This window comes from Mya arenaria, chromosome 2 (genome assembly GCF_026914265.1).
Source record: "Mya arenaria isolate MELC-2E11 chromosome 2, ASM2691426v1".
NCBI classification, from domain to species: domain Eukaryota; kingdom Metazoa; phylum Mollusca; class Bivalvia; order Myida; family Myidae; genus Mya; species Mya arenaria.
In genome coordinates this window covers 1,890,468-1,906,287 of record NC_069123.1, presented here as the reverse complement: position 1 = coordinate 1,906,287, position 15,820 = coordinate 1,890,468, and the positions used below count along the sequence as shown (strand labels likewise).

At 33.9% G+C, this 15,820-nt stretch overlaps 1 protein-coding gene across 2 annotated transcripts in view; it reads right to left on the bottom strand.

Moving 5' to 3' along the window:
• The window catches only part of LOC128221482 (uncharacterized), a 31,260-nt gene that overhangs the window by 3,621 nt on the left and 11,819 nt on the right, over nucleotides 1-15,820 (bottom strand). For both annotated transcript variants that reach the window (XM_052930092.1, XM_052930100.1), the window contains exons 6-21: nucleotides 15,508-15,606; nucleotides 14,376-14,497; nucleotides 13,602-13,812; nucleotides 13,159-13,313; nucleotides 12,594-12,747; nucleotides 11,617-11,813; nucleotides 11,302-11,443; nucleotides 10,495-10,698; nucleotides 6,284-6,463; nucleotides 5,612-5,746; nucleotides 4,836-5,087; nucleotides 4,248-4,370; nucleotides 3,495-3,638; nucleotides 2,940-3,108; nucleotides 734-991; nucleotides 290-489 (exon numbers count right to left, since the gene is read on the bottom strand). In XM_052930092.1, coding sequence (XP_052786052.1) covers nucleotides 290-489; nucleotides 734-991; nucleotides 2,940-3,108; nucleotides 3,495-3,638; nucleotides 4,248-4,370; nucleotides 4,836-5,087; nucleotides 5,612-5,746; nucleotides 6,284-6,463; nucleotides 10,495-10,698; nucleotides 11,302-11,443; nucleotides 11,617-11,813; nucleotides 12,594-12,747; nucleotides 13,159-13,313; nucleotides 13,602-13,812; nucleotides 14,376-14,497; nucleotides 15,508-15,606 — 2,745 coding nt within the window. The remainder of the gene's footprint in view (nucleotides 1-289; nucleotides 490-733; nucleotides 992-2,939; nucleotides 3,109-3,494; nucleotides 3,639-4,247; nucleotides 4,371-4,835; nucleotides 5,088-5,611; nucleotides 5,747-6,283; nucleotides 6,464-10,494; nucleotides 10,699-11,301; nucleotides 11,444-11,616; nucleotides 11,814-12,593; nucleotides 12,748-13,158; nucleotides 13,314-13,601; nucleotides 13,813-14,375; nucleotides 14,498-15,507; nucleotides 15,607-15,820) is intronic.

The following is a 15,820-nucleotide window of genomic DNA, read 5'->3' as shown; positions in this document are numbered from 1 at the left end:
AAGATATTACTATTATTGCTTTTGTTGTTTGATGCACGCGTTTCATAATTATAATCACACTAGACTTAATGAAATGACTAGTCATTATTTAAAAATCAAACAATCGATTGCATTTGCTCTCTTGATTAAATTCCTGAAAAGAAAATATTACCAGGCCTTAAATGTAAAACAGTGAATGGAATTAATGATGCAACTTTTCCATTTTTAACAACATACTAATTGCCTTTAAGGCAAGAAAGCTTACAAATGTCTAAACATTTCATTTGTTTGCATTGTCTTTTTTTTTTACCTAGAAGATTATGCAGCAACCGTTCTGTCAGACGCATCCCTGAGGTCTTAGGGTCATAGTTCCACCATCCTTGTATAGGATTAACAGATGGTTGAGTGCCAACAGACGCTAGTGCGAAATCGCGGCTCGTTAAAGTTACGTCCCATATTGATACATCCTGATATTCGGCTAGATTCAAATAGCCAAGAGATATCTGCACGCTTAAAGTAACAAGTAGAAAACATTGTATTACGACTTGATATTCAGATACGAATGAACTAGCTTTTATTACAATAATATATCAACATTCCTTTAAAGTAGTCATTAAAACTACCCTATTTAATATCTTTAAAATCTACAAATGGAGGCAAAATATCAAAAAGATTGGGTCTTCCTAAAAATATAGAACATTACTTACTTTATATACTGTTCATAATCTGAAATAAAGTATACTATAAAACATACTTCTTTTCCCCCGCCGGAGGGGATACAACTTCAACAGCATCGTCTATCGTGATAGCATCTAAAGTGGCCGACAGCATACCATTCTCATTTATTGCAATACCCAAATGATGCCAGCTCCCATCCCCGAGTTCACTTCCAAAATCTTCGTTAAACGTGACACCCAACCAAGGAGACATGTTCGTTTTAATCCCAATTCCTCTGCGACTAACGGATATCCAGTACATATAATCCTGGTAGTTTGGATTTAATGAATTTTGCCTGAAAATATTAACAGAAAAGCATTAAATAACATTCTTGAAATAATGCATTTCTACTTATAGTCGAAAAGGCATGACTTAATTATCAAAGGCAAAGTTCAAGTACTTAATACATGTGCATTTGGTTTCATCACTAATATTTGAAATATTTCATGTTATGGCCAAGGTTAATCTATTAGCGCCTATGATGATGCTGAGGCGAAGGCTATCACAGAGCTTCGATTGATTCTTTAAAAACCAGTCCTCTTAGAATATAATACTCTTTTCAAAGTTGTCCCTATTTAGGTCTATAGGAAACTTGTGACTCCCAGTGCGAGGCCAGATTTGTCCCTATGTGAAAAGTATTAATGAATGTGGTGAGAACAACGATGCGAGGTTACATACAAAATATCAATGGTTGTGCCCTAACGGTTTCAGACAAGAAGACGAAGAAAAATGTTTTCTTATGTCAGTATGTAAAAATACGTGACCCCTGGATGGGGCCGGTGTTGAACCCAGTGGCATAACTAGAACTAAGGTATATACCAGTTGTTCCTTTCGGTTGATATTGTAACCAGAAATCCGCATAGAGTTCATGTCTTTGAACAATTTTGAAAGAGCACCAGGATTGGCAGAAGCACAATTATCGACGCTTTAGTTCAATGTCACGAGGATTTGTGTGAATTTTTTTTTGAAATCGTCCATATGTGGAACAACTGCTCGCACACAAGATTTTGAAGAGAAGTGAAAATTGGAAAAATAATTTTGGTAACACACGTGGAAAACAACTGATAGTGGAAATAGAACAATGAATCGTTTTGATATAATGAGCGTACGTGCCAACATATTTGAATTTTATTCTATAAATGAGCTGATGGTTACTAATTCAGCGTGGATCCCTAAGTTTGACCATTATCTCGAAGTGAAGTAAGTGGAACATGTACTCTGCCCGTAAGCCTTATATGTAAAACATTTTGAATCTATTCGAAATCCTTCTTCCGGTACAAAAGAGTAAGAGCAGACATAAATTTCGACCTTTGACACTAAAGGTGACGTTGCTCTTAAATTGGTGGAATTTTTGATCTGCGCGTTTGCTTTATGTTATATAGATTTGTGATCCTTTAATATGTTAATGAGGTCAGGGCATCAGATAAACTGCATACGACCAACCATTTGAAACATAATGAAAACAGTGTGCCAAATCTTCACCAAAACAATAACAGAAGCCTTACACAAACGCAGGGGGAAACCCAAGTATAAGCTCTAGACAAAAACAGGAAATAAAAATGAGCAACGGGTTATAATGAATAACATGCCAAACCCCCCCCCCATACCTGGAACTTCTCATCAAAAATGAAAATGAAGTTTTAAAACAAAAACTCTAAATAAACTGACGTTGTTATTGACCTTATGACCAGTGTTCTTCTACAATAATACGTATCCATGTACTAGTAAGTCATATCAGTAATCGGTTAATAATAATAAATAATAAAACTATAAACGGTAGCATTAACGCTCTTTCAATATACATATCCCTTATTGCTATGAAATCATAAACAAGTTTCAATCAAATAACTTTAGTACTAGTAAAGTTAGTCCCGGAAAAACAATTTCTTCTTAATGCATACTGTGAACATGAACACGGAGGTTATCACCAAGTATGATTATGAATCGTATGCACTGCATCTGTGCATATTTATTGCCCTGTATCTATGCTTCATGTTTCACTGACAACCCAGAAGGAGATAATTCAGCAATAGAGTAGTATTAAAGTTATTGCGCTCTGCATTTTTGCTAATTTTCATCTGTCTATGTTTCAAGTTTCATTCAAATCCAATCAATAGTTTTTAAGGTTTTCTCCAGACAATGGTGCGACGGACGGACGGAATGAAGGACTTACAGACGGACGCACTATATTCCTCATACGGATAGCATAATGATACTTTCTTTGTTTTAAATATTTTACTTACACGTAAATATTCAACAAACTCGCCAATTCATGGTCAGAACTAGCATGCACTCTGATCATAAACATTATAGAAATCGTTTTGTTGATCCAACGGAATGGTGTTTGTAGGGTTGGCGCGTCAAGTACACCATATAAATTGTTAACTAAAATGACCGGTATTGTGGGATCATCTGCAATAATCAGGAAAGTATTATAATATTTATCAAAATATAAAATGGATTACAACACCTTAAATGTTAAAACGTGTCTTAAATCGTTCACATATAAGGTACTTAGTAAAACAAATCATAATAACCCAAGCTTTGGCCAGACATTCATGACAATTATGGTAAACACATTCGATTTTCACCCCGAGTCGTCTTAAGTTCGATTTCGAATTTGGCGCATGTAAGATTTGCTTGTAGTCATAAGGCAGGACATGTGTCTTGCGATTAATCTAGTTTTCCCCTCAGCACAATGTTACACTCTCGCGTAACATCATGCATGCAAAATTGACATATATTACGTTTATATAAGTTGAATAGTTATAAGGTATCTAAATACATGTAATGCATACCTCTGCACTGGCTTCCGGTGAATATTTTACCCTGTTCACACTGACAGATATACTCTGTTACCGTAGACTGGCATCTTGCTACGCCCGCACATGGGTTTGTACCACAAGGATCAGCGTCAATGTTGCACGTAACACCGCTGTACCCTGGGATTAAAATACAGTATACGTATACAATACAAAACGGAACACTTACTTTTTTAATTCCACTACATTGTAACATTGCTACACCGAAGTATTATTTTCTTTTCACTTATCTTCATGTCACAACCAAATAAAACAATGTATTGGTTGATAATTCATTACTTAAAACCAATACGCATTAAGCTTTGGGATAAGGTTGTCATGCAGACATTATATTATCCTAGTATTTAGCTTAGCTTATGGGCTTCTTAGCTAGACCTTTCTTTGCTCTTGCGCATCGATGGATACTCAAACACATGCCAGCGCAATTGTAGAGCACGCAGTAATTTCTCATTCATAAATACTCAATCAGTATATTTTTTACTGAAAAACAGTACGCAAAGCTTATCATAAATGCAGATTAAACACCGGTTTTAGCAGTCTCACCACACTAGAACCAATTCTGGCAGTTATTTAACTGTCTTGTGTGTAAGACTATGAGATATTACGTCATGACTATGAATAGCTACCAATCCGGAAATACACCGCTGGTACCATCCTGATCATCAGGACTATACCTTCTTGTATGTTTCTTGGTTGTGTTATACCATACACTCGTCTTTGACTACCTACCTGGCTTACACATGCACATATATCCAACAGGTCCTTTTGGCGTACATTCTCCTCCGTTCTCACATGGGTTATTTCCTTCGGAGCACCAATCCTTAACTTGTTCGCACGAGTCTCCTGTATAATCTGTAGAAAGAAATATTTATTATATATATTTTTTTATTATCAACATATAGTAGCTATCACAGCTGTCTTAATAGAAGTCTTCTGCCCCTGACATTAGACTCTCTAGCACTTAAAATCTAAGTCATATAAATCGGTAGCATGTAGCCAAAGAGAAGTACACACTAGTAAAGGTGTGTAGTATCGATCGATAAATAACTTATATCAGGGTAAGCACAATTTATATCATTGAATCAGTAAAATGACAATGAAAATACCTTGGTGCGTCTATCAGGGCAAAATCGTAATAGTTGACGTTTCCTTTTCAACGATGTTTATTCAACTATCTAATTTGCTATATTTTCATATAAGTTTTTAATCATATTTGTTAAATCTCTAGAATATGTGCGGATAGAAACATATTACGCTAATTAAACAACATTTATTATTATCAAATTTTCTCTTTTACCATAGAAACATGTTTCATACCTGTGGGACAAATTCTTCGATAGTGCATTCTCGTAGATTCATCTGATGTAGACACAAACTTTTCCCGCTCATACAAAAAACAATGAAATTGTCCAGATGAAGTCACAAACACCATATCGCCGCAGTTTGGATTATTTAAGCATCTGCTTTTACATTCATCAAGGCTCTGTACTTGAATAAAGTCTAACGTTTCTGTACCTCCAGCAATTCCGACACGTCCTTCATCAAAATAACACCGCAGCACATCATAATCTATAAAGGGAAGAAAAAATCAATTTGTATTTAGACTGGAGTTAAAAGAGACTTGAATGTGTGTGTAGGGGGGGGGGGGGGGTAATTGTTTATATACGTATATATTTATATTCAATTAATAGGTTAATTGCAACATGTTCGAGGTATAATTTTGTAGCATTCTAATTTTTCTCGGATACTGTTTTGAGCCAACTAGTGCTACTAAATCGCTATTTTTTTGTCAATTTATAAAAACAGTTGGTATCCGCGAAAAAGACTTGAACAATTTAGACACAGTGGGTTGATCTGATTTCTTAATGATTGGCGCAGTCATATTGATATTATACACGCAATTGAAAACAAAAATGCATTATTGGTTTTGTTAGATTGAACGGATATATTTTTGTGGTTTGATGTTTAATTCTGTTAGCCGATGCAGCAAGAGTTGTGTTTAACTAACCGTAAATATTTCAGTCTTTGCAAAAGGTTTGGTTAAAATGCAGTTAAAAACGATATCCCTGACACGGCTCTTTTCATGCATTTACCTGATTTACATTCGCACGAGGCAGTTTCCAGTCCATTCGTGCACAGTCCCCCATTTTGACAAACGCCAGTTCCAGTCATAACATCGCATACTAATATTGCGGTGTCGCAGTTTTCTAATGTCGAGCAATTTGATCCTGAAAGTGTTAAAATCAAACGATAGATAACCGTCCATGCTTTACATTTTATCTAATAAAATTCTCCTTTTTAATGCCTCAATATACTATGAAATCAAAGAAAGGGTTGCGTTTAACTATTTTCATTTCAACGTACCATGTTCAAATTCCATATATACACAGCTAGAGCTCAATCATTGGATCAAATGAGGTAATAAAATATGAACAGTTGACAAGTCATTTATGTGCAAAACAAAACATGTAATGCTTCTGTCACTCTGTCAAGCTGCTTATACTGGTTTAAAGGCTGTTTTAGTGGTTGAATATTTACTGGTTGTAATATGATTGTGATTATAATATTATATACGTTGAAAGGTGCAAGGCACGTGTATGTAGGTGGTAATATGCGTTGGTAATAGATTAAATAGGGAACAGGATTGGGCTATGAAAGTCGTTTGGAATTTCAATGTCATTTCTTTGCCAATAAAATTCCGACCTGACTTGGTACAATCTTTGACTGTGTGTAAATAAATCATCGTGAACATTCTTTAAACATACCCATTGCAACACAGACTGGAAGGTGAATCCAAACGCCGATATTACTGCATAAACCAGTGGTTCCTTCAATTATCTTGAAGCCGGGATCACAAGCGTATGTAGCTTCTGACAAATACTTTGCTCCAGTGACGCTTACAAGATGGCCATTTTTCACTTTTGGCGGTATACCACAAAAGACATCTGATTTTTTTTTTAATATACAAACGTTATTAAAGAAATCACATCTACTATAGAAAAAAACTTATCCATTTTAGTCAACTTCCTTTGTACACAAACAAAGGCTGAGTATACACGAGGTGCTGGAGCAACAAGATTGGAAGTGGATCACCCAAAACATAATTCTGTTCAGATATTCAGATAAGATATTTCAAACAAAGACTGTTTCATTTTTGCAACACTTTTTTATAAAATAAAATACAGAACATGTTTTATTACGAGTAAAGTAAACAGTGTCTTTGTGTAACATATCTATAATTTACAAATATATTAGCAGTACAATTACAAAATGTAGTGAGCGACATTAAAGAATTATTATTATTAAAACATTTAAAGGATGAACTGAAATAGCACCATTGCAAATAATCAATTACAAAACAATATACTAATATGAGAAATATTACTGTTTGAGTACTGTGAAATCATAAATATTAATAAGACATTAAATTTCGTGGATTTCGTGGGTTGGCTTATCCACGACTTTAAGATCCCAATGAAATTTGACCTTTAATTGTGAAAGCATACGGTCTATGTAAAAGTGTATACATATAATGCAAAATTTCCTGTGCGGCACATGTTAAACGTGCTGAATATTATCTTCGTGTGTTTGAACGTCGTCACTTGACTTTGAGTCTAAGACTATTTCTGAGCTGCATTAATATTAAATGCACATATAACGCGTGAACGTGAAATAATAATTTATTGACCAAAATAAACATAGAATAAATAATGATATGAGTTAAACATTAACATGACTAATTATCACCAAGAAATATAATACTTGTATCCGGCTACTGGTGTCTCTATGATTGTTTATTAAAATGCAAACACACTTACTATGTTTTCTCAGTTTGCAAAGAAACATAATTAACATGTGCGTGGACGTTTATTCGGCGAGTGCTCAGATAAGATCGTTAGCCAAATTCGGTTTTGGGAGCATAGTACACAGACAAAATGTAATCCTGGTTGGAGCTACCAATTGGACTGTCACATGGGATCTCCACTTAACGTCATTTCAAACGGCAAATCATTAAATTCTGAGATTTTTTATCGTTATTTCGCTAGACCAATTCTAAATTTCTTGACACAGTATTATCTTAATACGAATCAAATTTAATTGCAGTTTTAAGTATACTATACACAGTTAAAATACAATATTCATTCACTTTCCATTGCAATTGTTGTAAATATTTGTCTATGATAACTTGTTTACAATTATAAATAAGTGACTTTCGTTCATATGGGAATCATTCCAAGATAAAAAACATAAACCAATAAATCTAAAGGGAATATTATCTTGTGAGAAAGAAACTTCGTTGAACAAATTGTCCATTTACATTGTCAATGTCTAACAGAGCATATTCTACGAACGATTAAATAACCATTTTATCACATTATTTACGTTTTATCCACTATTTCAAAGCTTTTTATAAATAATGGGTATTTATCAAATGTAACATATGCAGCATACATTAAAAGTTAATTGTGTATATATTGTTAACGCCACCCATCCCTGACAAACACATTTATTAAAAAAATACCATAATAATCATAAGATTAAAACACATTCCTTGAGGTTAATGTTATCAAATATTGATTTTCATTATATTTTACATGTGGTGAGTATTGTATGCCTAAGATGAAAGACACATGCAGGCTAAGGAAATTTTAATGGGTCGAGAATTTTCCGTTACAAGTAGTGAGATTATTAACATAAAGAGCTGAAATACAATGCAGTTATTATCCTTTCACACGAAAAACTTTAATTTCTAACTTACGGATATCACTTTTGAATACAGTGCCAATGCAGACCGTTGAAGTCATATCAAAAGATTGTTATTAAGTACAAGCGTTGTCCATACATTTTTATAGAATGTACGATTATGTCACTTAAGTAATAGATAAAAAACGGGTAATATTGATGTACAAAAAATAACTTTATGGCATATAGGCAGAGTATTTGTCCTTCGAATTATAGTGGCATTTGTGTTGGATTATCTTTTGTGAGAACGGGTTAATAGTTTATTTTAATTGGCCCAATACTATTCAGGCTTAAGAAAGATTCCTTATGTAAGGAGGTAAGTAAAACAACGACCCTGGTCAGCCTTTAATATTTTTCTTACTGTGTTATAGAAGAAAATTACTATATTTGGTTAAGATGAAGTATTTTTTCTACACATACCATAAGAAGAGGAATGCCTACTTTGGTTTAAAGGCTTGGTTTACCAACTCATGGGGGTTTGACATTCAGCCGCAATCAGCCGCAAATAAAACCAATAGGTAAATTGTTAGTTTATGTTTGTTAAAGCTAGAAGCATGATTAGTATTTTTTTGTTTTGCTTTCTTTTATTTTTTTATGTTGTCTTGTTTTTCTCTTTCTTTTTTTCATTTTGTTTTGCTTTGTTTTGTCTTTTGGCTGGCTTGTTTTGCAGAATTTGAGTTCTCTACTGAAATGAATTACTTGTTTCATTGTCTTACATTTATTTGCAACTTCACTGTCTTCAAAATAGCAATACATTATCAACTATGATCTTGCGTTTGTATTGTTTATATAAATTTAAATATGGCTAAATCTAAGTATGAAGATTAAGTATGAAAATTAACAAAGGGCAATGACTTAAACCAAACAGCAGTCAGAGTCATGATTCCTGTGCGCTGCACTTTTGCTAAATGACAAAGATATATATGTATGAATGGCTAAGCGAGTGAAAAATTAACAAAGGGCAACTTAAACAATACTGCACTCAAAGGTATGGTTCTTGCACACTGCACTTTTCTTAAATCAAAATTTGAAGTTTGAAGTCCTCAAAGACGAGTTATGCCCCGGACAAACATTAAGTTTATAATAAACAAAGAGCAATATGTCAAACCATACTGCAACTAGAATTATAGCTCATTTACATTGCACTTCTTCTGAATAAGATCTATCTGTTTATAATGGATGAAGTCAATACCTGAAGTATATTAAGAGTTATGCTCTGGACAAAAAAGTATAAAAATAAGTATACGGCAAAATTAAAATCCTGCAGACAGCGTTATGGTAAATGTGCACTGCATTTCACCTATAAGACAAAAACGAACAAAGGCTATTTAATAAAAATATACTGCACCGATATTTATGGTTCTAGTGCATTGCACTTATTTTAATGAGTTAGATCTGTATGAAACGCTTGAAGTGAAAACCTGAAAGACTCTTCGAGTTATCTCAAGACAATAATTAAGTCAGGGCAATAAATAAAAAACTGCTTTCAGAGTTATTGTTCCTATGCACTTTTACCTACTGAGAACTTCAATCGGAACTCGCTATGTCGAACTTTGTTATCACGATGTTCTGATTTAGTCAGCTAGACATGTTGTGTATTTCGGTATCTGTTTATAAAGTTTGAAATCAATACCTCAAATATTTTTCAAGCTTTTCTCCAGACATCAAAAGTATATAAATAAACAAAGGGCAATTACTCAAAACATACTGCAGCCAGAGTTATGGTTTTTGTACTTCTTCTTCACTTTTACTCAATGCGATATATTTGTATACGATATTTGAAGCTAATACCTCAAAGATTTTTCTGTTTAATCTCTGGGTGGAGAGAAGTAAAAAAATAAGTGCAATAACTAAAAAATACCATAGATACAATAACGTTTCTATTGAACAGCACTTCTCCAAATACAGTTAATATGTGATTGAATTCAATACCTCAAAAGATATGGAGTAATGGAAAAGAGTAGACTTGTGCCAATGTTCCAGGACGGACGGACATACGGACGGACTGACGGAATAAAGTGATTCCTGTATAGCCCACACCAATACGTGTCTGGAGTATGATTAGTAATTGCTATCTTGATATGAAGCGGTACATATATTTTGTAATAAGATAATCCATCACGCTTCAATAGGTAAATGCAATGCTGCTTCAAAGTGTTTCCAATACGAAATAAGGGTTACGGTACTTTTAATCCTGTTTTAGTGCGATGTCAAAACTCAATTGCTTTCTTACCTCTGCATTCTGGAATAGCGGCAACTTTTTCACCATCAATGTACCATGATCCTTTAGTACACATTAGATTGAGAGACTCTCTGTGAGCGTACTTCTCAAGGTGAAAGTCGTATCCAGTTGGGCAAATCAACACAACGTGTTCGTTGAAGTAAGTCGTGTTTTTATTCATTTCAGTTTGCTCGGAAACTTCAAGCGTTGGGCAGTCTGTATGGAGAAGAGAATTATGTAATACAAACTCATCGTAAAATAAATTTTAACAGAAACTTACACAAACCAACATATTTTTTATTCAACAGCTTTTGTGGTAGATCAAAATGTATTCTGAGCATGCAAAACAACTCACACAATTTTCAGATGTTTATGAATTATAAATAAATATTGTTATTTGAGATGCATACAAACGTTACTTCTTGTTCCCTTCAGATCTAAATGAATCTATTTCTTGCTGTTCTGTGTCAACAATACGTTATCCCAGTATTGCATTTAAAATCAAAAGATACGTTCAAATATGAAATAAATATCAATGTGAAAACCTAACAAGAGCATGCTAACGCCAACGCTCTTCTATACTGTTTTGTCAATGAAGCATAACCTAAAACTTATTAAATCCGGAATTATGACCTTGTTAAACATGTGCATATTGTCGCTGGCAACATGCTTACTATCACAAAGGTTATTTTTTATCATGGCCAAATTTAAAGGACAGCGATATCAATGATTTTTACAATACAACTACCGTTATCGTTATAACAAACATTAAACTAGATACTCGATATTTATAAATAAAAAGCCAATGAAAATAAATACCTGCTCCGAAGTCGAAACTAGAACTCTTTGAATTAAGGACAACATCAGATTGAAAAGTGACTTTAAAGGTACCATCCGAACTATGGTAAATCATCTCAGGATAATTTTCCACCTCAGTCTTAGTCCCTCCTGAGCCTTCAATCTGTTTGAACGTGATTCAAAATAATAATCCATGATTTTAATTTGTCGTGCAGTTATGAAATATATCGGTCGCAATTTTGCAAATATTTGAAACGTAAAACATAATATGTGTTAATATTCCTACGTACTTTGTAACCATTTAGGTAACGTTCAGTTACATTGCTTATTGATTACCGTAAATATATCCATGGACTTTGTTGCCGATGTTGTACGTGGATCGTCATACAGGTCGTTCATGAACTTTAACGCCAGTCCTCGACCAACTGCTTCTCCCCCTTTTAATGTCCACGTACACGTTGCATTGTTTGGAATCAGTTCGTCAAACAGTTGTATTGTGCCATACTCATGCATCAGCGTAATGTCACCACAGCCTGTCGGTGTAAGGATATGTGTGATTTATTCAAAAACGGCTTTTATCCAAACATCAAATTTATACTCGTTGATAAGTATTGGCTATATATGTTCATTCACAAAATTCCTTCATTCACGTGAACCTATTGATAATTGAAAACATATCTAATTTGATGGGTTTTATTTAACATGCATCAATTGTTCATTCGAAACACATCGGATTTGTAGCTTACCAATTTATATGAACTTATTGACGATTGGCAGAATTCCTGAATAGATATTTGCCAATTAACATTATCCTATTATTTATTCGCAACATACCTGACTTTTTGCTTACCAATTTATATGCATTTATTGTCGTTTGGCAACATACCTGATATGATGCTTGTCAGTAAATATGCACGTATTGTTCATTCACAACAGACCCTTTTTGTTGCTTACCTATTCGAATGTTGCAATTGTAGATTCACAAATGATTGTTTTATTTGAAACACACCGTCCTTGGTGGCTTATATGCCTACGTGGTTTGCTATTTTGTAACAAAGATGATACGTTGCAAAGGAAAACACACGGCTTTTGCTTAGCAACATTCATGACGTTTGCATTTTTTTAACATGATTAATATGTTACAATGCAACAAACATAGCTATTTGCTTAATATATGTTTGATTTTCATGTTATGCAACATATCTCATTTTTTCTACATATAATACGTTCGTTTGAGACATATCCAGTATGCTGCTAAACATTAACCACGGCGGGTAAATGTGTTACATAATAGGTGTTGATTTGCGTCATACCTGATTTGTACATAAGTTGGAGATTTTCAGGAACGCCTTCCATTGTGATGTGCAGTTCTTTACGTCCGGTCACTCGGACATCACCCGGTTCTAGGTATGTCATCCCGCCGCGTATCTTCCCTGATGTGGGTTTCGTCTTATCTATTGGCTCAACCTATTATCAATGGCGAACAGTGTGTATAGGAAATTCCAGAAATCAGGGCTGTTTAGTTAGGCTTAACCTTCCTGGTTATATCTTAGTACTCCAAACCCGAACTTCATACTTTTTAAAATATATTCTAATGTTTTGTCAGTGCTCAGTGCACATATACCTCTAATGGCCATGCAATTTTGTTTTACGTCGATGCCTTCCACCTTAATTAACCCTAAATTCAAAGAAAGTTATTAAGCATATAACTTATTTATTTTCTCACTCAGCCAAATTTCGTACTGAACCTTGATTTTACTAAATAAACAGAAGATATCATGATTATGATTAAGATAATAAAGGGATAATGACAGACGCTCAATCAGAGCACACTCAGCTAATTCTTGGGGAAATCGAGGCAAATTGAAACTTGCTTACATAGTATGTAATATAATCTCCGCCAAGAGCTGTAATTCTCCAACGCAGGTGTAGACCTTTTGGTTTATATTCCATTCCCTGGTAAGGGAAGGTCAGCGATTTCAACGCGACCGTAGCGTCAAGGTCCTTGTAGCCAAGAAATATGTTTGTATTATCTGAAAATCGTAAGGTAGATTAGTTATGTTAATGCTGATTTTCCAAACAAACTTTTTTATTATAAAGAAAGAAAATGGATGTTTAGTCAACTCGCGAGCTATGAATTAATTGGAATTAATTGGAAAACATATATGATTATTGATAAATTTAAAGAAAAGAAAAGATTCCTGTTTAAACATTTTCAGAGTAATGATTACGATTGTCTTTGTAATCATGCTGTAAACCTAAGGTCATAAAACATTTCAAAAGAATCCCATAGGATATATATGTGTGAACATTTTACATACCTGCGGTATAACTCAATGTTTTTGCGTTGAAGTCTTGCTGACGATTGTTGGCGTACAGACGAACAGTCATGTAGTTGTTATCTGAATACAGATAGACGCCCGCACTTACAGTTCCAGTAAACCTCTTTATGAGCCGGGAAACAGCAAATGTAGGATTACCAGTCCATACTTCTAAAAACGCCACATTCGTTTCGAGAGTCATAGACGGCACCTAAAAACAATAAAAAGAAGCACATATTACATATTTTAACATTTGAAAAGCAAAAAATACAAACCCATAGTTTCCTGTGCTTAAAGTAAGATTGGCGGCACACATTGTGTTGCTTATTGTTTAGGTCCATTGTATATTTAAGGTATAAGTAATATGTATTAATAAAAATGATACTGGTAAACTTTAATTTAGCGGTAAAAATACCGGTTGAGTATTTTTAAGTTTTAAGTTGTGTCAGGTGACCAAATTGAATATTGCTATCAATTACATACGTTTTGTTAAATAGAATGGACTTCGCCCCACACGTCTTTACCCCATTTACCAATACAATTTGAAAAAGATGTGTGCAGTATATCTGTCTGTTGTTGTTAGATTTGTAAATGACAACTTATGATGTGTGTGTTCGAAACAAGTTATGGAATTAAGGTTCAAAAATGGAACCATACTATTCATGATTTTTCACGAATTAGGAAGACAGACACCCTTACATTTCACATAAAAGAAGGATTTTGAGGGTTGTTTTATTCATGGTAATAATAGCCCACCACTTATCTTTAACTTACGTTAAGCTTAATTCGTCGTCCAATGGGAGCTTTCATTGTCCAAATTCTTTGCTGACCAGAATACAGGGTGCGAGTAGAAAAACTTCCTGAGGTTTCCACGTCTATATAGTTCATATAATTAGCTGTAAAGTAGAATAGATAATCCTTTCAAATATCTTTTAACAGTTTATCGTAAGGCCGGTATTTCTGATCTTTTTTCATTGATAATGGAGCAACTTTAGCAAAGTTGATTACTTAGCAAGTATAAGAAAATCTTATCATCATATGTTTTTTTTAAATTCAAAAACACAATTGTTATATCTCATTAAAACAAAAATAAATAATTTAGAAAAAATACAGCCACATGATACGATCGTTGGCGAATGATTCTAATACGGAAATAAAGAAATCAGCCCCACATAAATGCTAGGTATAGATGTCTGGTGACCCCATATCAATTTGGTATATTTCGAAATATTTTTGCACGCAGTAAAAGAATATAAATAATTGTTGCCATATTTATTATAACAAACACCTTTACTTGGCCTTCAAAGATTTCATCAAACATCATTTGTCAGATTGCATTTGAAGTAAAAAATAAATATGCAAACTGAAATACCTTTATGAATAAGCACTTGAATTGCGGTCATTTATCTTACATGTAAGAAATCAGTAAGCGAATAGTTGTTCTACTGAAACCAAACGTATATGAGGTCTCAAGGCACCAGCAGTTACCACTCAGGAAAGTGGAACGATCAGAGAACTAATCTATGTGTTGGTCGGAATCCTTAACAGCCCATCTATTTGGAATTATCTTATCTGATTTATTAAGTTTGCAGGATATTGTGGGAAAACGAGCGTACCAAAACCGTGAACCATTGGTACAATTTGAGTATATATAGAGGATAATTGTTTGTTTCAATGTAAGATCGTAACATATTTCACCGAGTTTGTTTCAATGTAAGATCGTAACATATTTCACCGAGTTTGTTTCAATGTAAGATCGTAACATATTTCACAGAGTGAGGAACAAAAATTATATTTTATGAGTGATGTAGCCACGAGTGAAATATGAACTTTTGGTGTTCACAGACGTATATGAAAAAGCAATTTACTAGATACAGTCATATAAAACAAGACTTTGGTAACTTACGACAGTCCAATTCATCCCTTGTGTCCAAACAGTCAAGTTTCCCGTCACACTTTCTCGCATCAGGAACACACTTCGTAGCCGTGTCGCAGGACATGTAACCTTAGGGTTTAACATATGCCTTTATCAATTAGATCAATGGTTTATTGAATACGGTTTAATATAATAACAGTGCCATTGATCCGGTTAATTTTCTTAAACTTGTTAACAAATAGTGGAGATATATGACGTAGATTATCCTATCGAAACTGTATACGTGACCCGTGATACATGAAATATATAGGAACAGTGTTATAGGATACTTTTTTTAAAAATG